This window comes from Diaphorina citri, unplaced genomic scaffold (genome assembly GCF_000475195.1).
Source record: "Diaphorina citri unplaced genomic scaffold, Diaci psyllid genome assembly version 1.1 scaffold1162, whole genome shotgun sequence".
Lineage (NCBI taxonomy): Eukaryota > Metazoa > Arthropoda > Insecta > Hemiptera > Psyllidae > Diaphorina > Diaphorina citri.
The window spans coordinates 32,252-57,560 of NW_007378591.1; the positions used below are offsets into that span (position 1 = coordinate 32,252).

General features: G+C 39.3%; 2 protein-coding genes across 5 annotated transcripts in view; one reads left to right on the plus strand and one right to left on the minus strand.

Moving 5' to 3' along the window:
* Positions 1–4,695, plus strand: part of LOC103514525 (RNA helicase aquarius) — a 19,199-nt gene extending 14,504 nt beyond the window's left edge. The window contains exons 20-21 of the mRNA XM_017446263.2: positions 3,492–4,253; positions 4,343–4,695. Of these exons, the coding sequence (XP_017301752.2) occupies positions 3,492–4,253; positions 4,343–4,444 (864 nt within the window). The 3' untranslated portion in view covers positions 4,445–4,695. The remainder of the gene's footprint in view (positions 1–3,491; positions 4,254–4,342) is intronic.
* LOC103514527 lies at positions 2,684–23,826 on the minus strand. Of its 4 annotated transcripts, XM_026827472.1 has the most exons (8): positions 23,606–23,826; positions 22,007–22,023; positions 21,067–21,185; positions 19,587–19,857; positions 18,846–18,949; positions 17,925–17,939; positions 17,600–17,674; positions 2,684–2,806 (listed from the first exon to the last, which is right to left on the minus strand). In XM_026827472.1, the coding sequence occupies exons 1-5, from the start codon at positions 23,769–23,771 to the stop codon at positions 18,851–18,853; spliced, it is 672 nt and encodes a 223-aa protein (XP_026683273.1). In that variant the 5' UTR covers positions 23,772–23,826; the 3' UTR covers positions 2,684–2,806; positions 17,600–17,674; positions 17,925–17,939; positions 18,846–18,850. The 4 variants fall into 4 exon arrangements, with proteins under 4 accessions (XP_026683273.1, XP_026683272.1, XP_026683274.1 ...); XM_026827471.1 differs by lacking the exon at positions 17,925–17,939 and having other exon boundaries at positions 17,600–17,669; XM_026827473.1 differs by lacking the exons at positions 17,925–17,939; positions 23,606–23,826 and adding an exon at positions 23,114–23,213 and having other exon boundaries at positions 17,600–17,669.
* Positions 23,827–25,309: the final 1,483 nt, after the last annotated feature.

Genomic DNA, 25,309 nt, shown 5'->3' on the forward strand with positions numbered 1-25,309 from the left:
TGTTGTATATGTCGTCCAGTGTGACCCGGGACTCGGGACCAGTGTGCGGGCGCACACAATGTAAACAAATTTTTTATAATAAGAACATGGGGGGATGTTGTATATGTCGTCCAGTGTGACCCGGGACTCGGGACCAGTGTGCGGGCGCACACAATGTAAACAAATTTTTTATAATAAGAACATTGTTGTATATGTCGTCCAGTGTGACCCGGGACTCGGGACCAGTGTGCGGGCGCACACAATGTAAACAAATTTTTTATAAGAATAAAAAATTAATAAAAATGATTCCCTTGTTATGAATTTGGAAAAGCTACCGGGTTTTTCTTTTCTTTTTTATTTAATCAGTATACTTGGCAGCAGTTCTAGAATATCTCGTGGCGGAGGTACTCGAGTTGGCTGGGAACGCCGCGTTTGATAACAAGAAGTATCGATGTTATGAACAAGGCTAATTAATGAGGATATTTGGACAGTAATTAGGATTTGGTTCTGAGGAACTTAATACGCGCAAGTGAAAGAGGCAGTGATAAAAAGAAGAGTGAGATATGGGTAAAAAGAGACAGTCAGTGATAAAAGAACTCCTGAAATGAGGGTAGCAGACTGACTAGTTTTAAGTAAAAGCAAGCAGAAACTGTCAAAGTAAATGTAACTTCTGATGGTTAAACCCGGTATACAGTAGATTTTTTTTTTTTTTTATTAATTATTTTTTTATTATTAACCAGAATTATGAGAGCGCCACACCACGTGTCAGTTATTATTAACCAGAATTATGAGAGCGCAACGCCACGTCAATCATAATATATGACTGACACCACATAGTCTGAAACTAATCCCTTTTCGCTTTGTCAATCGGATGAACGTCAAGTGGTCAGTTTTCACAAACTAAAAAACTTACCAACTTGGTTTTCGGGTTCAAATCAACCACAATGTCATCATGGTAAGGTTTAGCGGTTACAATACCGTCAGGGTTTAACGAAACAATAACGCTACTCGAGCCTTTTTCAGGCGTATTTTTACCAGGCATAGTGAAAGACTAATGGGATGTTTCAACAGAGGGACGTGTAGGACATTGTATCAACAGACTTTGGGTAAAAAAAATCGACAAGGTTGAAAACAAGAGCGCCCTCAAACACTTGAAATTTAATTAGGTGTACTTGAATAAGTTGAAGGGCGACAAATAGCCTCTTATTTAATATTAAACAGATTGAAAAAAGTAAAAATGGAATAGTTTTGTTTTACAAATGTTTATTTCGACCTCTTTAAGAGAGGAACTCCAAACCCTTCCGCTTTTGCAGAGACAATTTACACGAAATTGAATTACGTAAATCACTGACGAAACCTGTGTCCAAATCAGTTGATTACGGCTCAAAAAACAAGCTCCACTGACAGTTTTTCCACTACTTGACTACATGGTGCCCTCCCAGCCACACTTGAGTTGTCAGAAAGTAATCAATCAACCCTATCGGATAACCTATCTGTTCGCAGTAGATAATAAGTCTCAATGAAATGATTGTTATTATCACTATATTATTACATGGCATATGAAATGCCACACGGTAAGTGACGGGGTATTTATGAAGCCTAAGAAGATGGACACAGAGTAGAAGGGAGGAGTTGACAGAGAGAAAGGTCTTCTCGTCCCGAAATCGAAGAGAGAAGAAGACAGGATAGGAGAAAGCCAGCCGTTCCAAGAACGAACATTATTCGTTCTGGGTAAGATCCGCGCCAGGCGGGAACCGAACCCGCGGCCTAGCGCTTTCAAGGCATACGCGCTACCAACCAAGCTCACTAGGCTGGCACACTTGTACTTGGAATTGACTATAGTAGTGCAGTGTGGGAGGCAACCCTATCAGCTGGTGTTAGATAATATTGTGGAAGCTGAGACTGTTCAGATGCATTCAGGAGAAGTAGAGTTCAGTCACTGAAACCTTGCACACTCTGTGCATATCTTAACTTACTACGGCGTAGACATAACACCACTCCTAATGATCTAAACTACCATCGTTTTTCAACCTCAAACTTTGGTATAAATTACGACGAAATATTCACATCTCGCTGGCGATTCAAACCTGCTTCTTCTCGCTTGCGAAGCGAGCACCAACCAAAACACAGACCCAACTTTAACCAACACTTCGACCCAGGGCCGTATCCAGGATTTTGTCAAGGGCCCCTAAATACAGCTCTGCTCCGACCGAAAGTGTTTTACATGAGACCACTACAAATAGAGTGCTTACTTACATATACTGATCGCATAGGACTGAAAAGTCCCTTTACTCCAGCAGTAGGCTACTGCTGGTCAAATTCTCAAATTATTTTGAGGATGAAATTCCATACCATACATGAGACCACTGCAAATGGAGTGCTTACTTACATATACTGCTCGCATAGGACTGAAAAGTCCCTTTACTCCAGCAGTAGGCTACTTGCTGGTCAAATTCTCAAATTATTTTGAGAATGAAATTCCATACCTCGGCTGGGATTGAACCCACGCCCTCCTGTTTACCAGGCGAGCGTCTTGACCACTACACCAGAAGGATCATAAGGACTACAAAGCGTTCTTATTGATGAGTACAATGAGCAACAGTATCCATAGGAAAAACAGCACAAGGAGAACGGACAGGAAGATGGATTTTAGCCGATGCCAAGGGCTGGGCATGCTAGAGTTGTTCTTCTTACTGCACCGTTCTGCATCACAGAGGTGGGCTTTGGAATTGCGAGACGTGTGGTGAAGCTCGGCGGTACTCGAGTTGCAGGAGGAGGTGGGCTGCTTCTCGGAATTCTGATCGTTCTGGTAGCCTATGTTCTCCATCTGAAATCAGAAGAGAATTAGAGCTCACTTCATGTGTTCAACTAGAGAACATTCAGAAACATGTACCTACTAAGTACCTAATACACCCTAATGCTTCTGTGATAAACACTTGCTATTGGGGAATACTAGAGTTATTGTTATTGACAAGAATGACAAGCCAACATACAGGAAAACATCAGAAGAGAAAGAGACAAAGCTGTCAGTGGTGTTTTAGGTAGCAGGATCAAGCGTGCCGGGAGGTGCGAGAACGACAAGAGTTCGAAGAGCCTTCCGGCCTATATTAACACGAAATAGAGTTTCATGGTATTTTGATTTTGAACATGGTTCATAAAAATTTCGGACATAGTTAATAAGTAATTAATATAAGGATGTTTTGAACGAGGCTAATTAATGAGGATATTTGGACAGTAATTAGGATTTGGTTCTGAGGAACTTAATACGCGCAAGTGAAAGGTGAAAGAGGCAGTGATAAAAAGAAGAGTGAGATATGGGTAAAAAGAGACAGTCAGTGATAAAAGAACATCCTGAAATGAGGGTAGCAGACTGACTAGTTTTAAGTAAAAGCAAGCAGAAACTGTCAAAGTAAATGTAACTTTTGATGGTTAAACCCGGTATACAATAGGATTTTTTTTTTTTTTTTTTTTTTTTTTATTAAACACAAGGTTTAAAAAAAATCCTTTTTTTTTTTGACCTGTATAACTGGAGATATAAGAAACTAGACAATATGTCACACGTCGGCGTGTATGCAGAGTATCAGAAAGCCAATGCTGGTCTCGTGTATGACTTCCAACTTATCAATGTAGAAGATTTCAATGGTGTTGGAGAGAGTGAACCCAATCCTTACTTCTATCAGAACCTGGCAGAGGCTGAGTATTGTGTGGCTTTGTTCATGTATATGAGACTCCTAGGCTATCCTGCACATAAGATTACAATACTCTCCACATACAATGGACAGAAACATTTGATACGTGACGTGATCAATACAAGATGTGCTGACAATCCTCTCATTGGAAGACCACACAAGGTAACCACAGTGGATAAGTACCAAGGACAACAAAATGACTATATTCTGCTATCTCTCGTGAGAACAGCGAGTGTGGGACATCTGCGTGATGTAAGGAGACTGATAGTAGCCATGTCCCGTGCGAGGCTAGGACTCTATGTGTTTGCCCGGGTGTCTCTGTTCCGAAACTGTTTTGAGCTGACTCCTGCCTTCAACCAGCTCATGATTCGACCTCAACAGCTACACATTGTGCCTCATGAGACATTCCCTACGAGTCGACTCAACACAAGTCGAGTACCCAACAGTGTTGCCATTCAGGACATGGTGCACATGACAACACTGGTGTATAACTTCTACATGGACAAGGTGAATGGCATGAAGAAGGAGTTCTATAGCAAGGCGAAGCTGAATGCAGACAAGTGGAAGAAGCCTGGAGATATAGAGGTGAAGGATGTGGAAATGGCATGAAGAAGGAGTTCTATAGCAAGGCGAAGCTGAATGCAGACAAGTGGAAGAAGCCTGGAGATATAGAGGTGAAGGATGTGGAAACACATGTGGCTATACATCCTGGAGGTGATTCAGATGAGAGTGGAGATGAGGAGGAGAAGGAAGAGGAGAAGATGGACACAGAGTAGAAGGGAGGAGTTGACAGAGAGAAAGGTCTTCTCGTCCCGAAATCGAAGAGAGAAGAAGACAGGATGGGAGAAAGCCAGCCGTTCCAAGAACGAACATTATTCGTTCTGGGTAAGATTCGCGCCAGGCGGGAACCGAACCCGCGGCCTAGCGCTTTCAAGGCAGACGCGCTACCAACCAAGCTCACTAGGCTGGCACACTTGTACTATAGTAGTGCAGTGTGGGAGGCAACCCTATCAGCTATCAAGAGTACAAAGGTCATAAAGTATTGGGTAGGTACGTACGTAGGTACTTAATATTTTGTCCACTTCCCTAATTTCTAAAATAACGAAGGAACTTAAATAAATAAATAAATTGTAAAATCGGAATAGTTTCGTAGATCTACGAGTAAGGAGATGGCTTTTCAAATTAGAATATTAGAAACTACCCACCTATAAGTAGGTGGTTGTTCAATTTGTTCAGAAACTTGTCGTACAGATAGTAGATGTACGTATTGAATAGATTGAACATTACTGTTATCAATAAAACCACAGCACAACATTCTACCGAGATAAAGAATACCCAACGTCAAAGACACTTATCAAAGTAGGTAGGTACCCGTTGACTGTGACAGGAAAAAAAAAAAGAGGTACACTACTACCTACATATGGGTGTTCAACTGTTCAATGCACGGTTTATACACGTATTTAAGCCCTACTATGTTCACCTTTTTTTTCGGCACCCTGTAAATTTATGTGACGAAAACCACAGCGATAGTTCTAGCACACGACAAAGATTGATACTTCTGTCATTTCCCGTTGAGTGTGACAGGAAAAAAAAAAGAGGTACACAGTACTACCTACATATGGGTGTTCAACTGTTCAATGCACGGTTTATAAACGTATTTAAGCACTACTATGTTCACCCTTTTTTTTCGGCACCCTGTAAATTTATGTGACGAAAACCACAGCGATAGTTCTAGCACACGACAAAGATTGATACTTCTGTCATTTAATTAAATACAGTGTGACTAAAAATTTGGGGATGATGTGTGTCGTAAAAAAAAGGGTTTTTATCTAATCTAACTTGTCCTTTTATGACACCATCGGGAATCGAACTCGGCTTTCCTATACACTAGGCCAGTCTGGTGTCCACGGATTACGAAAACTGGGTATCTACAACATTTTTATTTCAGTCAAAAAAAGGGTTTTTATCTAATCTAACTTGTCCTTTTATGACACCATCAGGAATCGAACTCGGCTTTCCTATACACTAGGCCAGTCTGGTGTCCACGGATTACGAAAACTGGGTACCTACAACATTTTTATTTCAGTTAACACCTAGATCCTAGATGATTAAGGTAACTTGAAAAAATCGGCTTACTTTTATTGCGCTACCGAGCAAAGATTTGACCATTTCTTGGGCACACAGAAGGGGTACTATTCACAGTTGGACGTTTGTTTACATTCTCAAAACTCACATGAGATCACCGTTCAAACTAAAAGTGAAAGTTTTATTTACACCAACTTCACAAAAAGAACTAGGTCTACGAGTGTTAGATAATATAAATAATATTGTGGAAGCTGATGTTGAGATGCATTCAGGAGAAGTAGAGTTCAATCACTGAAACCTTGCATATCTTAACTTACTACGGCGTAGACATAAAACCACAGGCATCAAGGTTTTACCCCCACTCTCAGCTGGAATTGTTTACAAGATGTGTTGACTGTTGAGATGCATTCAGGAGAAGTAGAGTTCAGTCACTGAAACCTTGCACACTCTGTGCATATCTTAACTTACTACGGCGTAGACATAACACCACAGGCATCAAGGTTTTACCCCCACTCTCAGCTGGATTTGTTTACAAGATGGAAGAGAGGAGAGTGGGAAGGTCAGTCGTCAGTTTTTATCATGAACAAAGTGGTAAATGCAGAAAAGCCAGGCATAGGGTATTACCCAAGTAGGGTATGACCTAAGTCGAGACGCAAGAGCCCAGTCTGCCTGAATGGTCGGTCTCTAACACTCATCTTAAAAAAAACGAGTCTAAACTACAGAGAGCTGAGAGTACCTCCTATGTCTAACACAAGTAGGTATTTCCTCTTCAATTAGACCTTTATATTATGAAGTACAAAATCGGGGACTTTAGTATTTTTCAAGCCGAAAAAATGCTACAGACTTGAAAATTACCCAAGTCGAGACGCAAGAGCCCAGTCTGCCTGAATGGTCGGTCTCTAACACTCATCTTTAAAAAAAAAACAACAAAAAACAACAAAAAAAAACGAGTCTAAACTACAGAGAGCTGAGAGTACCTCCTATGTCTAACACAAGTAGGTACTTCCTCTTCAATTAGACCTTTATATCTTGATCGGGGACTTTAGTATTTTTCAAGCCGAAAAAATGCTACAGACTTGAAATGCTTTAGATCAGGTACCTACTATGGTTGCCCATCAAGCTAGTAAGTATTGCTGTTAATGCTCGAAAACGCGGGTTTGCTTCCGAACTGTGGCATAGAATTTTTACCCTGAATATTTTCAAATTTGGACTATTTGTACAGTTTACTGCAAAAAGAAGAAGACTGCAGTGGGTAAAGGGATCACGTACGTTACTCACACGCATGAGTGTAGGACTGACTGTGGGCGTATAAAACTCATTCTTCCAGTACTTAGGTACTTACAAATGGATTCAGTGTTTTATTTTATTTGTTACCTACCTAACTTACAAGACATCCAGTAGCAGAGAACGTGTTTCGACGTTGTATATTTTTATTATTTATTCCAATGATGTAATATTCACTTCTCACTGTAAATCAAATTACAGTACAACCAACCAGTATCTATCTATATTCTATATCTATCTACAAGCCAGATTACCTCACTCTAAGTTACTTGAGTGTCACTTGGGTTCCTACCTACATTCTACTTGTACTCAAGTAGAGTAGGAGAACACTATACCTACTGTCACAATCTGTCACATAGGTACATAACACAGCAGTTCCTATCATAATGTGTTGTGATAATAATAGGAGAGTTCGGTAAGATCTGATAAATAAATGTACCTTCCCAAAAGAAATTTTACTAATGATCCCTAATTTTAGATCACCTAAGTAAGTACCTACATACATATCTACCAACAAACTTCCATTCAAGTACCATCTAAACACAAGTTTTTTTTTCAATAGAATATAGGTAGATTCTTACCACTCAGGATGTAGGTACCTACTTAGTTGGACCAGCACAAAAAAAAAAAAAAAAAAAAAAAAAAAAAAAAAAAAAAACAAAGCGTGGTTGAAACGGTGCTCATCGGTTGCAACCGCTTGATGAAGTGGAAGATCTTTTTCCGCTTGAAAAATCTGAAAGAGAACCCAGAGAGAAAAGGTTAATCCAAATGGGCTAGAAATCACAATATTGTTTTTTCATCGCCATAGTGGTAAAAGCTACTGCCAAGTTATTATCGTCCCGAAATCCAAAGAAAGACAGGATAGGAGAAAGCCAGCCGTTCCGAGAACGAACATTATCCGTTCATGATAAAATCCACACCGGACGGGAATCGAACCCGCGGCTTAGCGCTTACCAGACGCGCTACCAACCAAGCTAACTAGGCAGGCGGCCGTGTGGTGTGGTTTCCGCACGAAACAGCTCCTACAGGGTCCTGAATACTACTCATACTTACTTGGCATAGAACTTGTTCCTCCGCCGAAGCAAATAGTGAAAGTCGCCGTTGTATCGGAAAAAGTCAAACGTGGTGAGGTGGGGAGGTAACGTTGTGGTGAGCCAGGGAGTCCAAACCTTCTCGTAATCCAGACGCGCATACTCTTCCCTGAAATTAGTGATTGAATTTTTTTTTTTTATATAATCGATTACGAATATTTTTCATAATCGATCTATCGATTATTACAGGCAACAAAAAAACTGTTATTTATTAAATAATAAAAAAAAACTGTTAGTAGATTAGATGACGTCATCAATGTGACCGGGAGTAAAAAAACTACGCGGTCACTGCACCAGCTAACCGGTCGCACCGGTAGGAGTAAAGTTGTCATTAGTCATTATTACATCCTAAAATATCCGCTGCCAGAGAATCGAATACGATTACGATTATTTAAATAATCTATTATGCATAATCGATTCTGCACATCCCTACCTGAAATACTGATCGCGACGACACAGCCACCAGAACAAATCGCTCAGCTTACGAGAGTAGAGACTTTCCCGATCTCGAATCCAGCGATGTACACTCAGTACGTCACGATTCTGATAGAAGAAGTTGTCCACGGATTTGATGTAGTTGCGGAGCTGCTCGATTTTGAACAGACATATCTGGGGAGGAAAGACGGGAGATGCGAAATGATTATCGTTAGTTTGAACTTTGGATCGTAAAATAGTTGCGATTTAATCTATGCAATCGAATTTAGTCGATCTTTACCCAAGCTGTTTACCCACTGTCTCCCTCAAGGTTAATATTGCCTTACACCTCAGCCACTTTGGGCTTTTTGTGTACATACCCACTGTCTACTGTTATGACTGTTCACTCACCATTTTTCCAATCTTCAAAGATGTCGCTAAAGCTTTTGATCGAGTCTAAAGTTCACCTGTTTCACGCCGCTCGGGCTACCACCATTTTTGACCAAGCTCTAGCCAATAGTTACAAGGTTGACCCCTGGGGCCACAAAGTGAGTTTAAACTCCGTTTAAGTTTTAATCTCGGTTTAAGAAATCTGATTGGCTGAAAATTTCGATTTTATTTTTATTATTATTATTTTTTAATCAACCAATCAGATTAAGCAAATCTGTTTTCTTAAACCAAGAGTTTAAACTCACTTTGTGTCCCCCGCCTAAATGATTCCCCAACAACTGAATAGGTACCTCCATCCACTTCCACTCACCTTTTTCCGACTTTGAATCCACCAGGCTTTCTGTTTCATAAACAGTTCCGGTTCCACCAGGGGCTCCCCCTCCTTCTTCATGTGTTCAACTAGAGAACATTCAGAAATACGTACCTACTAAGTACCTAATACACCCTAATGCTTCTGTGATAAACACTAACTTGCTATTGGGGAATACTAGAGTTATTGTTATTGACAAGAATGACAAGCCAACATACAGGAAAACACAACTTAATCTAATCTATTAGGTTCTCCGTATGCCTACACATTTACACAATGCCACTCATCTAATAAAACAGGAGTGGTATCAAAAAGTCCATTTCTATGACCAAATAGATAGGTATAAAACTAAACTTAAATAAAAGAGGATAGGTTCAGTATGACTTGAAAGTAGTTAATTGAAATTGGAAAAATTTACCCTAAATATTTTCAAATTTGGACTATTTGTACAGTTTACTGCAAAAAGAAGAAGACTGCAGCGGGTAAAGGGATCACGTTACTCACACACATGAGTGTAGGACTGACTGTAGGCGTATAAAACTAAAACTCATTCTCCCAGTAGGTACTTACAAATGGATTCAGTGTTTTATTTTATTTGTTACCTACCTAACTTACTAGACATCCAGTTGCAGAGAACGTGTTTCGACGTTGTATATTTTTATTATTTATTCCCATGATGTAATATTCACTTCTCCTCACTGTAAATCAAATTACAGTACAACCAACCAGTATCTATCTATATTCTATATCTATCTACAAGCCAGATTACCTCACTCTAAGTTACTTGAGTGTCACTTGGGTTCCTACCTACATTCTACTTATAGGTACTCAAGTAGAGTAGGAGAACACTATACTGTCACAATCTGTCACATAGGTACATAAACATAACACAGCAGTTCCTATCATAATGTGTTGTGATAATAATAGGAGAGTTCGGTAAGATCTGATAAATAAATGTACCTTCCCAAAATGTCACAATCTGTCACATAGGTACATAACACAGCAGTTCCTATCATAATGTGTTGTGATAATAATAGGAGAGTTTGGTAAGATCTGATAAATAAATGTACCTTCCCAAAAGAAATTTTACTAATGATCCCTAATTTTAGATCACCTACCTACATACCAACAAACTTCCATTTAAGTACCATCTAAGCACATTTTTTTTTTTTCAATAGAATGTAGATAGATTCTTACCACTCAGGATGTAGGTACCTACTATGGTTGGGCCAGCACAAAAAAAACACACACACACACACACACACACACACACACACACACACACACACACACACACAGAAATAAAACAGTGAAAATTCAAAAATAAAAGGAAAATACATTTAGGTATTTACAAGAGGGGAAACATGACATTACTTACATCCACCAAGGACTGAAGTTGACTGCCACTGGTTGATGATAGTCGGCAAGCATCACACAAAACTGTCAGCAAAACTCTTGCCTTCAAACTGAGAGCTTTCACTTCAACACTGGTCAGACCTTTGTCGGGATGAATACAAGCTTGACACTTGTCACAATAGTACACCTCCTGATCTAACTCATAGTAGGTCTCACATTTGGCACAGAACTTCATTTTGAAGGGGGGTTTTACTTAACTATGTCATGTGCCAATTTGGCAGTAACTTCATTGAGTAGGTTGAATTAAAAGTTCATGTTATTGTGGTGTTTACTGTTCACCCACATATGTAAAGGTTCATTTTTAATGTCACTTGTAAAAGATAATCAAATTTGATTGATGTTCTATTGAATGATGTTGGGACTTGGGAAAGAGGTTTTGCTATCTTTTTACCTTTTTGTACACAATAATATGCCCATTTCAAATAACTTCAACGCTTGACACTTGTCACAATAGTACACCTCCTGATCCAACTCATAGTAGGTGTCACATTTGGCACAGAACTTCATTTTGAAGGGGGATTTACTTAACTATGTCATGTGCCAATTTGGCAGTAACTTCATTGAGTAGGTTGAATTAAAAGTTCATGTTATTGTGGTGTTTACTGTTCACCCACAGATGTAAAGGTTCATTTTTAATGTGACTGGTAAAAGATAATCAAAATATTTGATTGATGTTCCATTGAATGATGTTGGGACTTGGGAAAGAGGTTTTGCTATCTTTTTACCTTTTTGTACACAATAATATGCCCATGTTATTGTGGTGTTTGCTGTTCACCCACATATGTAAAGGTTCATTTTCAATGTCACTCGTAAAAGATAATCAAATTTGATTGATGTTCCATTGAATGATGTTGGGATTTGGGAAAGAGGTTTTGCTATCTTTTTACCTTTTTGTAGACATTAATATGCCCATTTCAAATAACTTCAATAATGTAATGATACCTGATGCTACACGGGTACATAATGTTCAAGACTTGTAGGGAGGGACAGCCTAGAACCCATAATTTCTTTCTTCCTTAACCCATAAATTTCAACTCCTTTCCAAGTTATTACCTATTCAAATACTTTTTTGTTTGATAAGAGGATTTATGGCACAGTACCTAGAATCCTACATGTAAAAATGTTTTTAATGACAAGCTACCTAACTACCTACTCAAGTACTCACATTAACCTCACCCAGCTTGAGAGGGACTGGGAAAATCCAGCAGCTAATAAATGGACAGATGGTTATCCATCTGGGTACCAACCCCGAACAATGTTGCTCAACTTCAGTGTACCACTGGTGACTAGTACATTCAACTTTCCAAAATTTAATGAGAAAATTTCCTCTCAGTGCTAATAACTTCAATAATGTAATGATACCTGATGCTACACGGGTACATAATGTTCAAGACTTGTAGGGAGGGACAGCCTAGAACCCATAATTTCTTTCTTCCTTAACCCATAAATTTCAAATCCTTTCCAAGTTATTAACTATTCAAATACTTTTTTGTTTGATAAGAGGATTTATGGCACAGTACCTAGAATCCTACATGTAGAAATATTTTTAATGACAAGCTACCTAACTACCTACTCAAGTACTCACATTAACCTCACCCAGCTTGAGAGAGACTGGGAAAATCCAGCAGCTAATAAATGGATAGATGGTTATCCATCTGGGTACCAACCCTGAACAATGTTGCTCAACTTCAGTGTACCACTGGTGACTAGTACATTCAACTTTCCAAAATTTAATGAGAAAATTTCCTCTCAGTGCTAAACATGTATGCAAAGTTCTATGAAAATGATTGTTAGAGAATTACAGTGAGAGAAACAAAAGACAAAGCAAAGGAAAAGCTCAGTGTACACTTAGAGCTCACTTCATGTGTTCAACTAGAGAACATTCAGAAATATGTACCTACTAAGTACCTAATACACTCTAATGCTTCTGTGATAAACACTTGCTATTGGGGAATACTAGAGTTATTGTTATTGCTTAACTACCTACTCAAGTTCTCACATTAACCTCACCCAGCTTGAGAGAGACTGGGAAAATCCGCAGCTAATAAATGGACAGATGGTTATCCATCTGGGTACCAACCCCGAACAATATGTTGCTCAACTTCAGTGTACCACTAGTGACTAGTACATTCAACTTTCCAAAATTTAATGAGAAATTTCCTCAAAATTATTGTTAGGGAATTACAGTGAGAGAAACAAAAGACAAAGCAAAGGAAAAGCTCAGTGTACACTTAGAGCTCACTTTGTGAGTTCAACTAGAGAACATTCAGAAATATGTACCTACTAAGTACCTAATACACTCTAATGCTTCAGTGATAAAAACTTGCTATTAGGGAATAGGTACTAGAGTTCTTGTTATTGACAAACCAACATACAGGAAAACACAACTTAATCTAATCTATTAGGTTCTCAGTATGCCTACACATTTACACAATGCCACTCATCTAATAAAACAGGAGTGGTATCAAAAAGTCCATTTCTATGACCAAATAGATAGGTATAAAACTAAACTTAAATAAAAGAGGATAGGTTCAGTATGACTTGAAAGTAGTTAATTGATATTGGAAAAGAAATTCTGAGTTCTTGATTGTCCCTCCAAATCTGACATTATGTAACAATCTTCATACCTAGTAAGTTACTGATGATTCAGATTTTGTAAGGTACGGAAGGTACCTATGGAATTCAAGGGCAAAGTGCACATTTGCAAAATAAAGATTGTCTTTGTAACATTTGCATTGCAAGTAACGGAAAGTGAATTGGAAAAGAAATTCTGAGTTCTTAATTGTCCCTCCAAATCTGACATTATGTAACAATCTTCATACCTAGTAAGTTACTGATAATTCTTGAGCCTCCTTGGATAATTCAGATTTTGTAAGGTACCTATGGAATTCAAGGGCAAAGTGCACATTTGCAAAATAAAGATTGTCTTTGTAACATTTGCATTGCAAGTAACGGAAAAAGTGACACATGGTATGTTGTTCAGAAAACCTACTGATCTACTCAACTAAAGTTATCACGTTCTTGAAATTCAGTCAGAAGTTCAGAACCAGCTTTAACCTTTTATCTGAACACTAGACCACTAAAAATAGAAAGTAAAAAGCACTAATATGAATACTTTTCTGAAGTTATCACGTTCTTGAAATTCAGCCAGAAGTTCAGAACCAGCTTTAACCTTTTATCTGAACACTAGACCACTAAAAATAGAAAGTAAAAAGCACTAATATGAATACTTTTCTAATAAATTAATAAAACAGAAAATTGATAAGACCTTTTCTAGTTTTCTTATCACAAGCACAAGTGAAATTTTGAGAAAGTAAACAAAACTTCAAACGTAGATGTCAAGTAGGAGAAGTTGAATAGCTTCCCCTCTCGCGCTACGTAAATTGATAAGACCTTTTCTATTTTCTAGTTTTCTTATCACAAGTGAAATTTTGAGAAAGTAAACAAAACTTCAAACGTAGATGTCAAGTAGGAGAAGTTGAATAGCTTGCTGTCCTGAACGAGATTACCTACAATATTATGAGAAAACTTTGAACTACATCTTTCTGACTCCCCATGACTTTTCACGTGACGTGATGGTAGTTTTTTTTTACTCACATGTCGTCCACATCCTGCTTATTCCCGCACACTTTGCCGAACACAGTGACATGGTTTTTTTTCTTATCACAATGAAGTAGAGGAGGAGAACTATCGATAGCACTATCGATAACTATCGATAGTTTTGACTATCGAACGCTATCGATAGTTGTACCAATATTTTTCAAATATTTTGACTTTTTTTCTTTTTTACTTTCTATTATTTTTATTGACCGCTGACCCATTCTGCTGTTCGTTCGAATAAAATTTATTGACGTCACATAAGGCATACCTGCTGATTCCAAAGCCTTGACTTCACACTTCACTAAATGAGGGGAAACGTAGCGCGAGAGGGGAAGCTATTCAACTTCTCCTACTTGACATCTACGTTTGAAGTTTTGTTTACTTTCTCAAAACTTCATTGTAGAGGAGGAGAACTATCGATAGTCGGCGCCATCGATAGTTATCGATAGTTTTCAAAAAAACTATCGATAACTATCTATCTCATCACCAAGATTATTACATTGTGTTCTCAGAAAGAAAATTATTATTAGATATTCTTTTATTAGGTAGGCACTTAAAATGTGGGAAAATCCCAGCTAGTTCCTACAATATGCCACATATAGGGCCAAATATGCTTATTCAATGGCAACTTTGTATTTTTTCCTCTTTCCTCTTTCTCAAGTACGAATATTATACCTACATACTCGTAATCCTGAGCAACTACTTTAAATCTTCACAGTGATAGACTCAAAGCACATCAGTGTATAGTAGGCTTCATAAATACCGGTCTTATCCCCCAAAAAGACCTAACCTAACCTAATTTAAAGAAAATTATTAACTGTACACGTATTAATTTAGGTCACGAATATTATAAGTACATACTCGTAATCCTGAGCAACTACTTTAAATCTTCACAGTGATAGACTCAAAGCACATCAGTGTATAGTAGGCTTCATAAATACCCCGTCACTTACCGTGTGGCATTTCATATGCCATGTAATAATATAGTGATAATAACAATCATTTTATTGAGACTTATTATCTACTGCGAACAGATAGGTTATCCGATAGAGTTGATTGATTACTTTCTGACAACTCAAGTGTGGCTGGGAGGGCACCATGTAGTCAAGTAGTGGAAAAACTGTCAGTGAAGGAAGAAATGACCGGCAGTCTCACAGGTGTACGCAACATCACCTGAGACATCCAGAGATTTCTGCAGCCTCTCTACTTCTTGTAGCAGATCCAGACGTTTAGCTAACACATAGTTGACGCGACCTGCAAGGAAACAAATCAAGGGGGAACGTGTTTCAGTCAATAGTAGCAACTGTCAGTGGAGCTTGTTTTTTGAGCCGTAATCAACTGATTTGGACACAGGTTTCGTCAGTGATTTACGTAATTCAATTTCGTGTAAATTGTCTCTGCAAAAGCGGAAGGGTTTGGAGTTCCTCTCTTAAAGAGGTCGAAATAAAAATTTGTAAAACAAAACTATTCCATTTTTACTTTTTTCTATCTGTTTAATATTAAATAAGAGGCTATTTGTCGCCCTTCAACTTATTCAAGTACACCTAATTAAATTTCAAGTGTTTGAGGGCGCTCTTGTTTTCAACCTTGTCGATTTTTTTTTACCCAAAGTCTGTTGACACAATGTCCTACACGTCCCTTCTGTTGAAACATCCCATTAGTCTTTCACTATGCCTGGTAAAAATACGCCTGAAAAAGGCTCGAGTAGCGTTATTGTTTCGTTAAACCCTGACGGTATTGTAACCGCTAAACCTTACCATGATGACATTGTGGTTGATTTGAACCCGAAAACCAAGTTGGTAAGTTTTTTAGTTTGTGAAAACTGACCACTTGACGTTCATCCGATTGACCAAGCGAAAAGGGATTAGTTTCAGACTATGTGGTGTCAGTCATATATTATGACTGACGTGGCGTGGCGCTCTCATAATTCTGGTTAATAATAATAAAAAAAAATAACTAAAAAAAAAATCCTATTGTATAGGTACCGGGTTTAACCATCAGAAGTTACATTTACTTTGACAGTTTCTGCTTGCATTTACTTAAAACTAGTCAGTCTGCTACCCTCATTTCAGGATGTTCTTTTATCACTGACTGTCTCTTTTTACCCATATTTCAGGAGTTCTTTTTATCACTGCCTCTTTCACTTGCGCGCTGTAACTACTGTCCAAATATCCTCATTAATTAGCCTTGTTCAAAACATCCTTATATTAATTCCTTATTAACTATGTCCGAAATTTTTATGAACCATGTTCAAAATCAAAATACCATGAAACTCTATTTCGTGTTAATATAGGCCGGAAGGCGCTTCGAACTCTTGACGTTCGCGCACCTCCCGGCACGCTTGATCCTGCTACCTAAAACACCACTGACAGCTTTGTCTCTTTCTCTTCTGGTTTCAGATGGAGAACATAGGCTACCAGAACGATCAGAATTCCGAGAAGCAGCCCACCTCCTCCTGCAACTCGAGTACCGCCGAGCTTCAACCTATCTGTTCGCAGTAGATAATAAGTCTCAATGAAATGATTGTTATTATCACTATATTATTACATGGCATATGAAATGCCACACGGTAAGTGAGGGGGTATTTATGAAGCCTATACACTGATGTGCTTTGAGTCACTGTGAAGAATTGAAGAGTTAAAGTAGTTGCTCAGGATTACGAGTATGTAGGTATAATATTCGTACTTGAGAAAGAGGAAAAAATACAAAGTTGCCATTGAATAAGCATATTTGGCCCTATATGTGGCATATCTACAGAACAAATAAGAAACATAAAAAAAAAGTTTGAATAGAGGAAGACAGGATAGGAGAAAGCCAGCCGTTCCTTATCTGTTTAGGATCCCGAGTGCGAATCGAACCCGCGACCTAGCGCTTACAAGGCAAGCATCCCATGGACCCATAAGACGTCAAATTGACAACTCGTGCTTCGTGTTTTTGTTCTAAATTTTGATGAAAAAATAAAAAAAATTATACCTACATTGCACTTACCTAGGATCAAACCGCTTGGTCAAAGGATAGGGTAGGTACACTGCGATTACGGAACGATTTCAGAACAAATAAGAAACATAAAAAAAAGTTTGAATAGAGGAAGACAGGATAGGAGAAAGCCAGCCGTTCCTTATCTGTTTAGGATCCCGAGTGCGAATCGAACCCGCGACCTAGCGCTTACAAGGCAAGCATCCCATGGACCCATAAGACGTCAAATTGACAACTCGTGCTTCGTGTTTTTGTTCTAAATTTTGATGAAAAAATAAAAAAAATTATACCTACATTGCACTTACCTAGGATCAAACCGCTTGGTCAAAGGATAGGGTAGGTACACTGCGATTACGGAACGATTTCCGAACACCACTGGAAACAGATGAGAAGGTATTAGGTCTAAGAAACTTAATCACTCGTGTAGCGTGTATCCGTAGCTTGCAAAAAGCTAGCTAATTAGAAATTGTTTGTTAGTAGGTACATTATTTTATTTAGACTGACCGTCAGCTTAGGACGAATCCCATTACAGTTTATACTTTTAGGTGCCTAACTAATGAGCTAATGACTAATCAGTCCAATCTTTGTAAACTGAGCTCCTTGTGTTAAGGTAGAATTACCTCGTGGAACGAGAAGAAATTAGGTCTAAGAAACTTATTCACTCGTGTAGCGTGTACCCGTGCTTGCAAAAAGCTAGCCAATTAGAAATCGTTTGTTAGTAGGTACATTATTTTATTTAGACTGACCGTCAGCTTAGGACGAATCCCATAACAGTTTATACTTATACCTAGGTGCCTAACTAATGAGCTAATGACTAATCAGTCCAATCTTTGTAAACTGAGCTCCTTGTGTTAAGGTAGAATTACCTCGTGGAACATAATATCAACAACCTACATGAATAGAGGTAGGTATCTTGTTACATCAATTTAGCGAGCAGTAATAGGCACGGAGTCGTGCAATGAGAATTTGAAAAGGGGAGAACCGACCATCGACCACAGGCTAGAAGCGTCCTCAACGGAGCCTTGACTACGTTATTTGATTTAGACTGACCGTCAGCTTAGGACGAATCCCATTACAGTTTATACAGGTGTCTAACTAATGAGCTAATGACTAATCAGTCCAATCTTTGTAAACTGAGCTCCTTGTGTTGAGGTAGAATTACCTCGTGGAACATAATATCAACAACCTACCTACATGAATAGAGGTAGGTATCTTGTTACTTCAATTTAGCGAGCAGTAATAGGCACGGAGTCGTGCAATGAGAATTTGAAATGGGGAGAACCGACCATCGACCACAGGCTAGAAGCGTCCTCAACGGAGCCTTGACCATAGCCCAGAGCAGGAAGACAGGGTAGGAGAAAGCCAGGTGTTCCGAGAACGAACCTTATCCCTTTAGGATAAAATCCGCCCCGGGCGGGAATAGAACCCGTGACCTAGCGCTTACAAGGCAGACGCGGTACCCTTCAAGCTAATTAGGCCGGTTACATAAATATAATAACAAATAAATAATGGGTAGAAAAAATTCCACTTTAATGTTGATCGCGTACTTACCTCATTTAGTAGATGCCGTCTATTTTCAGGTTATACTTCCTCAACATTCTCTTATCACAATTACCGTCGATTCCGTCACCATACTTTCGGAACAAGCGGTTCACCTGAGACACATAAAATGGACGTAAATAATTAATAAATTACTGTCTGTCGGTTTTGAGGGATTATAAAATATCCATACAAACTAACAATAACACAAACACACTGTTCGTGAGTATGTCTAACCGTTTACCTATCCGATCATCAGAGACAACAAGAGCGTGTGCGTGAGTGAGTGATAAAGAGGTGCTCTATTGATCTGTTAGTATAATGGAACAACTTGTTCAACCTGACAGTGTAAGTAAAGGCGGGGTAGGTACCTATATCTATTTTTTATCCATACGGCTGATCCACATGACTGATAGAAGACATATTTTCTCATGAAATTACGGCTATGGCTAAAGCTGCTACAACAATAATCAGGGTGATCAGTTCCTCTTATTGTAATACATATGTGTTTCCCATAATATGTGTATAATGGAACAACTTGTTCAACCTGACAGTGTAAGTAAAGGCGGGGTAGGTACCTATATCTATTTCTTATCCATACGGCTGATCCACATGATTGATAGAAGACATATTTTCTCATAAAATTACGGCTATGGCTAAAGCTGCTACAACAATAATCAGGGTGATCAGTTCCTCTTATTGTAATACATATGTGTTTCCCATAATATGTCAAAATATGTATACTCATCTTACCTGATGGTCAATGTGATCCGTGACAGGTTCACTATACTCGATATTTTCACTCCCATACTCGTCCTCACTGGCTATCACTTTATCATGGGACTTCAGCCGAGAGTATTGCTGTCGCAGGTAGGGTATGTTATTCACGCCGTCCTCAAACAGGCCCTTGTAGAAGTGGAACTTCTTCAGTCCCTTGGGAAACCTCTGAATGGGACACTCACCACGGAACTCCAGCTTGGTCACCTTACTGGTCGGTGTTTTCAGCCTCTTGAGGAACGTTTTGCTGAAAATGAGAAAATCTAAATGAGTATTCTTTTTTTTTACTAATAAATCAGGGTGATCATTTACTTTTATTGTAATATGTGTTCCACATAATATGTCAAAATATATGAGACCTTGGTTACACTGCGGGGGAAAAGGGACTTTTCAGTCCTATCCCGGCAGGAAAAACAAAGGCTGTATGTAAATTCCCCCGATTTTTTCAAGGGTCCTGATTTCCGGATGTAAATTCCCCCGAAAATGAAATCGACTACCTGAGTCTCAAATGGTAAACTCCCCCGAAATGTGTACTATATAAATTCCCCCGATACTTGAAGATAGAAAGAGGAAAATGTGTGATAAACAATGATTTGGACATTTCATGTTTAATACCTATTAGTTTGGTTTTGGACATCATCAATTCATCATGTCAACTATTAAATTTCTGACAAGTGAGCGTGGTAAAAATCCTTTGGTGTTTAGAAATTATAAGTCATTTCATTCACATCTCTCCAAATATTTTAATTCTTCGCATCCAAATATTCATGTTTTTACGGATGCAATACTCAGTCTTCAGAAACTTTCATATGTTCAAATAAATAGCATCAGAAAGAAAGTTGAATATTTTTCTGTAGGTTCTACCATCGGGGGAGTTTACATATACCTTTTTTTTCGTAATCGGGACTGCGGGGGAAAAGGGACTTTTCAGTCCTATCCCAGCAGGAAAAACAAGGTATATTCTATTCTTGGCCCATTGTCAGCTCCCATGGCGTAGTGGTCACTGCGCTCGCCTTGGAGGCGGGAGACCCGGGGTCGATTCCACTAATAAATCAGGGTGATCATTTACTTTTATTGTAATATGTGTTCCCCATAATATGTCAAAATATATGAGGCCTTGGTTAGGTAATTTTGAAATCGGGGGAATTTACATGAAGTCGGGGGAATTTACATTCGCCCAAAACAAAGTATATTCTATTCTTGGCCCATTGTCAGCTCCCATGGCGTAGTGGTCACTGCGCTCGCCTTGGAGGCGGGAGACCCGGGTTCGATTCCCGGCGGAGTCAAAAAATTTGAAACATGCAAATGATTGATACCCAGACGTGATGTGACGTGATGGTAGTGTGGCTGTCCTGAACGGGATTACCTACAATATTATGGGAAAACGTTGAACTACATCTTTCTGACTCCCCATGACTTTTCACGTGACGTGATGGTAGTTTTTTTTTTTACTCACATGTCGTCCACATCCTGCTTATTCCCGCACACTTTGCCAAACACAGTGCCTCGATGCGTATACATTATATATCCTCGAATACTATCTGGGTACATTTCCTTGATCCGCCTGTAGATTGTCTGAAATCACACGAAACAAACGACTATAATAATAACAGTGCTTATTTATACTGCTTACATAGGACTGAAAAGTCCCTTTACTCCAGTAGTAAGCTACCATGATTATATGGTCAAATTCTCAAATTATATTATAATAATATAATAATAAAACACAGTACCTCGGTGCGTATACATTATATATCCTCGAATACTATCTGGGTACATCTCCTTGATCCGCCTATAGATTGTCTGAAATCACACGAACAAACGTCTATAATAATAACAGTGCTTATTTATACTGCTCACATAGGACTGAAAAGTCCCTTTACTCCAGTAGTAAGCTACCATGAGAACACAGTGCCCCGGTGCGTATACATGATATATCCTCGAATACTATCTGGGTACATCTCCTTGATCCGCCTGTAGATTGTCTGAAATCACACGAAACAAACGTCTATAATAATAACAGTGCTTATTTATACTGCTCACATAGGACTGAAAAGTCCCTTTACTCCAGTAGTAAGCTACCATGATTATATGGTCAAATTCTCAAATTATATTGAGGATAAAATTCCAAACATCGGCTGGGATTGAATACACGCCCTCCTGTTTATTAGGCGAGCGTCTTGACCTCGCCTGGTATGCCTGCCTGTGGTACGCCTAGAACGTCTATAATGCCAGCCTAGTTAGATTGGTTGGTAGCTGCCTTGTAAGCGCTGGGCAGCGGGTTCGATTACTGCCTTGGGCGGATGTTATCCTGAAGCTACACGCGATGGCTTATATTGCCTAGAAGCTTCGCTATACTTTAGTAATAGAAAGTAAAAATGATAGGTGATACTTACTGTGCGTAGTCCAACATCTGAAACAAAAAACCAGAGAAATCTGTTGGACAGGTTTACATGATTTATTTTTGAAACCTCAACAGTTTTCCGATTTTTTTTCTTCTTTTTTAAAATTTTTTGGTCCATATCTTCAAGTTCCGTAATGTTCACACCAGATTTTTCTTCCCTCAGATCAGCCGCTCACTATCAGGTAGACCTGAAAACATCCACCGATCAGGTCTACCTGATAGTGAGTGGCTAGCCTAATATAGTGTGTGTGCTCATAAGGTAGACCTGACAAATGGACCTTTTCAGTCGTACTTGTCAGGTCTACCTGAAAGTAAATGTCCTCATCAGGTAGACCTGACAGGCGGACCTCATCAGGTGTACCTATCATCCAACAGTTTTCCGATTTTTTTTCTTTTTTTAAAATTTTTGGTCCATATCTTCAAGTTCCGTAATGTTCACACCAAATTTTTCTTCCCTCAGATCAGCCACTCACTATCAGGTAGACCTGAACAGGTACACCTGAACCGATCCACCGATCACCGATCAGGTCTACCTGATAGTGAGTGGCTAGCCTAATATAGTGTGTGTGCTCATAAGGTAGACCTGACAAATGGACCTTTTCAGTCCCCTACACCTGAAAACATCCACCGATCAGGTCTACCTGATAGTGATTGGCTAGCCTAATATAGTGTGTGTGCTCATAAGGTAGACCTGACAAATGGACCTTTTATTCAGTCGTACTTGTCAGGTCTACCTGAAAGTAAATGTCCTCATCAGGTAGACCTGACAGGCGGACCTCATCAGGTGTACCTATCATCTCTACCTGATAATGAGTGGCTGGCCTAACAATAGATATATCACTTACGGTACATCGAACTTTTCCGAAATACTGAAAGCAGAACATCTTCATGGCATTCGTCTTCTCAGTGGCCACAACCAGATCCTTGTTGATCATATCCAGAGGAAAGCTGGTCAGATATTTGTACTAATGAGATACCGTACTTGTCAGGTCTACCTGATATAGTGTGTGTTCTCTCATCAGGTATCAGGTAGACCTGACAGGCGGAACTGATCAGGTATACCTGTCCTAGCAATAAAGATATCAATATCACTACTCACATCGAACTTTTCCGAAATACTGAAAGCAGAACATCTTCATGGCATTCGTCTTCTCAGTGGCCACAACCAGATCCTTGTTGATCATATCCAGAGGAAAGCTGGTCAGATATTTGTACTAATGAGATACCGTACTTGTCAGGTCTACCTGATATAGTGTGTGTTCTCTCATCAGGTATCAGGTAGACCTGACAGGCGGAACTGATCAGGTGTACCTGTCCTAGCAATAAAGATATCAATATCACTACTCACATCGAACTTTTCCGAAATACTGAAAGCAGAACATCTTCATGGCATTCGTCTTCTCAGTGGCCACAACCAGATCCTTGTTGATCATATCCGAAGGAAAGCTGGTCAGATATTTGTACTAATGAGATACCGTACTTGTCAGGTCTACCTGATATAGTGTGTGTTCTCTCATCAGGTATCAGGTAGACCTGACAGGCGGAACTGATCAGGTGTACCTGTCCTAGCAATAAAGATATCACTACTCACATCGAACTTTTCCGAAATACTGAAAGCAGAACATCTTCATGGCATTCGTCTTCTCAGTGGCCACAACCAGATCCTTGTTGATCATATCCAGAGGAAAGCTGGTCAGATATTTGTACTGGTCAAACAGAAACCCAAAGATATGATGCGTGGTTGAAACGGTGCTCATCGGTTGCAACCGCTTGATGAAGTGGAAGATCTTTTTCCGCTTGAAAAATCTGAAAGAGAACACAGAGAGAAAAGGTTAATCCAAATGGGCTAAAAATCACAATATTGTTTTTTCATGGCCATAGTGGTAAAAGCTTTTTTTAAAACAAATTTGTTGGAAAGAACTCTGAAACTGCCAAGTTATTATCGTCCCGAAATCCAAAGAAAGACAGGATAGACAAAAGCCAGCCGTTCCGAGAACGAACATTATCCGTTCAGGATTCGTAGAAGCTTAACCCATCCTTTAGGGCTGTAGGATCCGTTCAGGATAAAATCCACACCGGACGGGAATCGAACCCGCGGCTTAGCGCTTACCAGACGCGCTACCAACCAAGCTAACTAGGCAGGCGGCCGTGTGGTGTGGTTTCCGCAAAGGAGGAGGCAAAGGAGGAGGAGGAAGAGGAGGAGAGTTATGGAAGTTATGAAGAAGGAGTTGGAATAGGATTGGGTGTTATGAGGAGGTTTGTGTAGAAGGAGGTCATGTGTACGGGTTTCTCTGGAACTTATGGAGGAGTGGAAGGTGTATTTGTCATAGAGGTAGGGAGGACATTGAGATACGAGGATTTTGTATAGAAGGGAGAGGGTGAGGATTTTCCTCCTATCCTCCAGCTTGAGCAGTCGGGCCCTATTGTAATATGGCGTAATGTGTTCCCTGCGCCGCACCAGTGACTGCGACCAGTGAGGTAAGATGCAAATAAAAAAAATATTGGTAGGATGGTAGGTACCTACCTACAGAACAAATAAGAAACATAAAAAAAAAGTTTGAATAGAGGAAGACAGGATAGGAGAAAGCCAGCCGTTCCTTATCTGGGTTGCGATTGCGATTTAATCTATGCAATCGAATTTAGTCGATCTTTACCCAGGCTGTTTACCCACTGTCTCCCTCAAGGTTAAGATTGCCTTACACCTCAGCCACTTTGGGCTTTTTGTGTACATACCCACTGTCTACAGTTATGACTGTTCACTCACCATTTTTCCAATCTTCAAAGATGTCGTCAGAGCTTTTGATCGAGTCTAAATAATTTTATGTCAGTTCACCTGTTTCACGCCGCTCGGGCTACCACCATTTTTGACCAAGCTCTAGCCAATAGTTACAAGGTTGACCCCTGGGGCCACAAAGTGAGTTTAATCCAGCGATGATTTAAACTTAAACTCCGTTTAAGTTTAAATCTCGGTTTAAGGAATCTGATTGGCTGAAAATTTCGATTTTTTTTTTTAAATCAACCAATCAGATTAAGCAAATCTGTTTTCTTAAATCAAGAGTTTAAACTCACTTTGTGTTCCCCGCCTAAATAATTCCCCAACAACTGAATAATAGGTACCTCCATTCACTTCCACTCACCTTTTTCCGACTTTGAATCCACCAGGCTTTCTGTTTCATAAACAGTTCCGGTTCCACCAGGGGCTCCCCCTCCTTCAATTCTTCAAAGATCTCGTCAAAGCTTTTGATCCAGTCAGAAGAATTCCAAGGCAGTTTCACACCGGGCACCAACATTTTCG

Coding starts and splice junctions, on each gene's coding strand:
- LOC103514527 (XM_026827471.1), bottom strand. CDS start 23,771: ATGAGCACCGTTTCAACCACGCATCATATCTTTGGGTTTCTGTTTGAC. Junction 19,858..21,066: donor AAGCAGGATGTGGACGACAT/GTGAGTAAAAAA, acceptor TCTCATTTTCAG/CAAAACGTTCCTCAAGAGGC. Junction 18,950..19,586: donor CGGATCACATTGACCATCAG/GTAAGATGAGTA, acceptor TATGTGTCTCAG/GTGAACCGCTTGTTCCGAAA.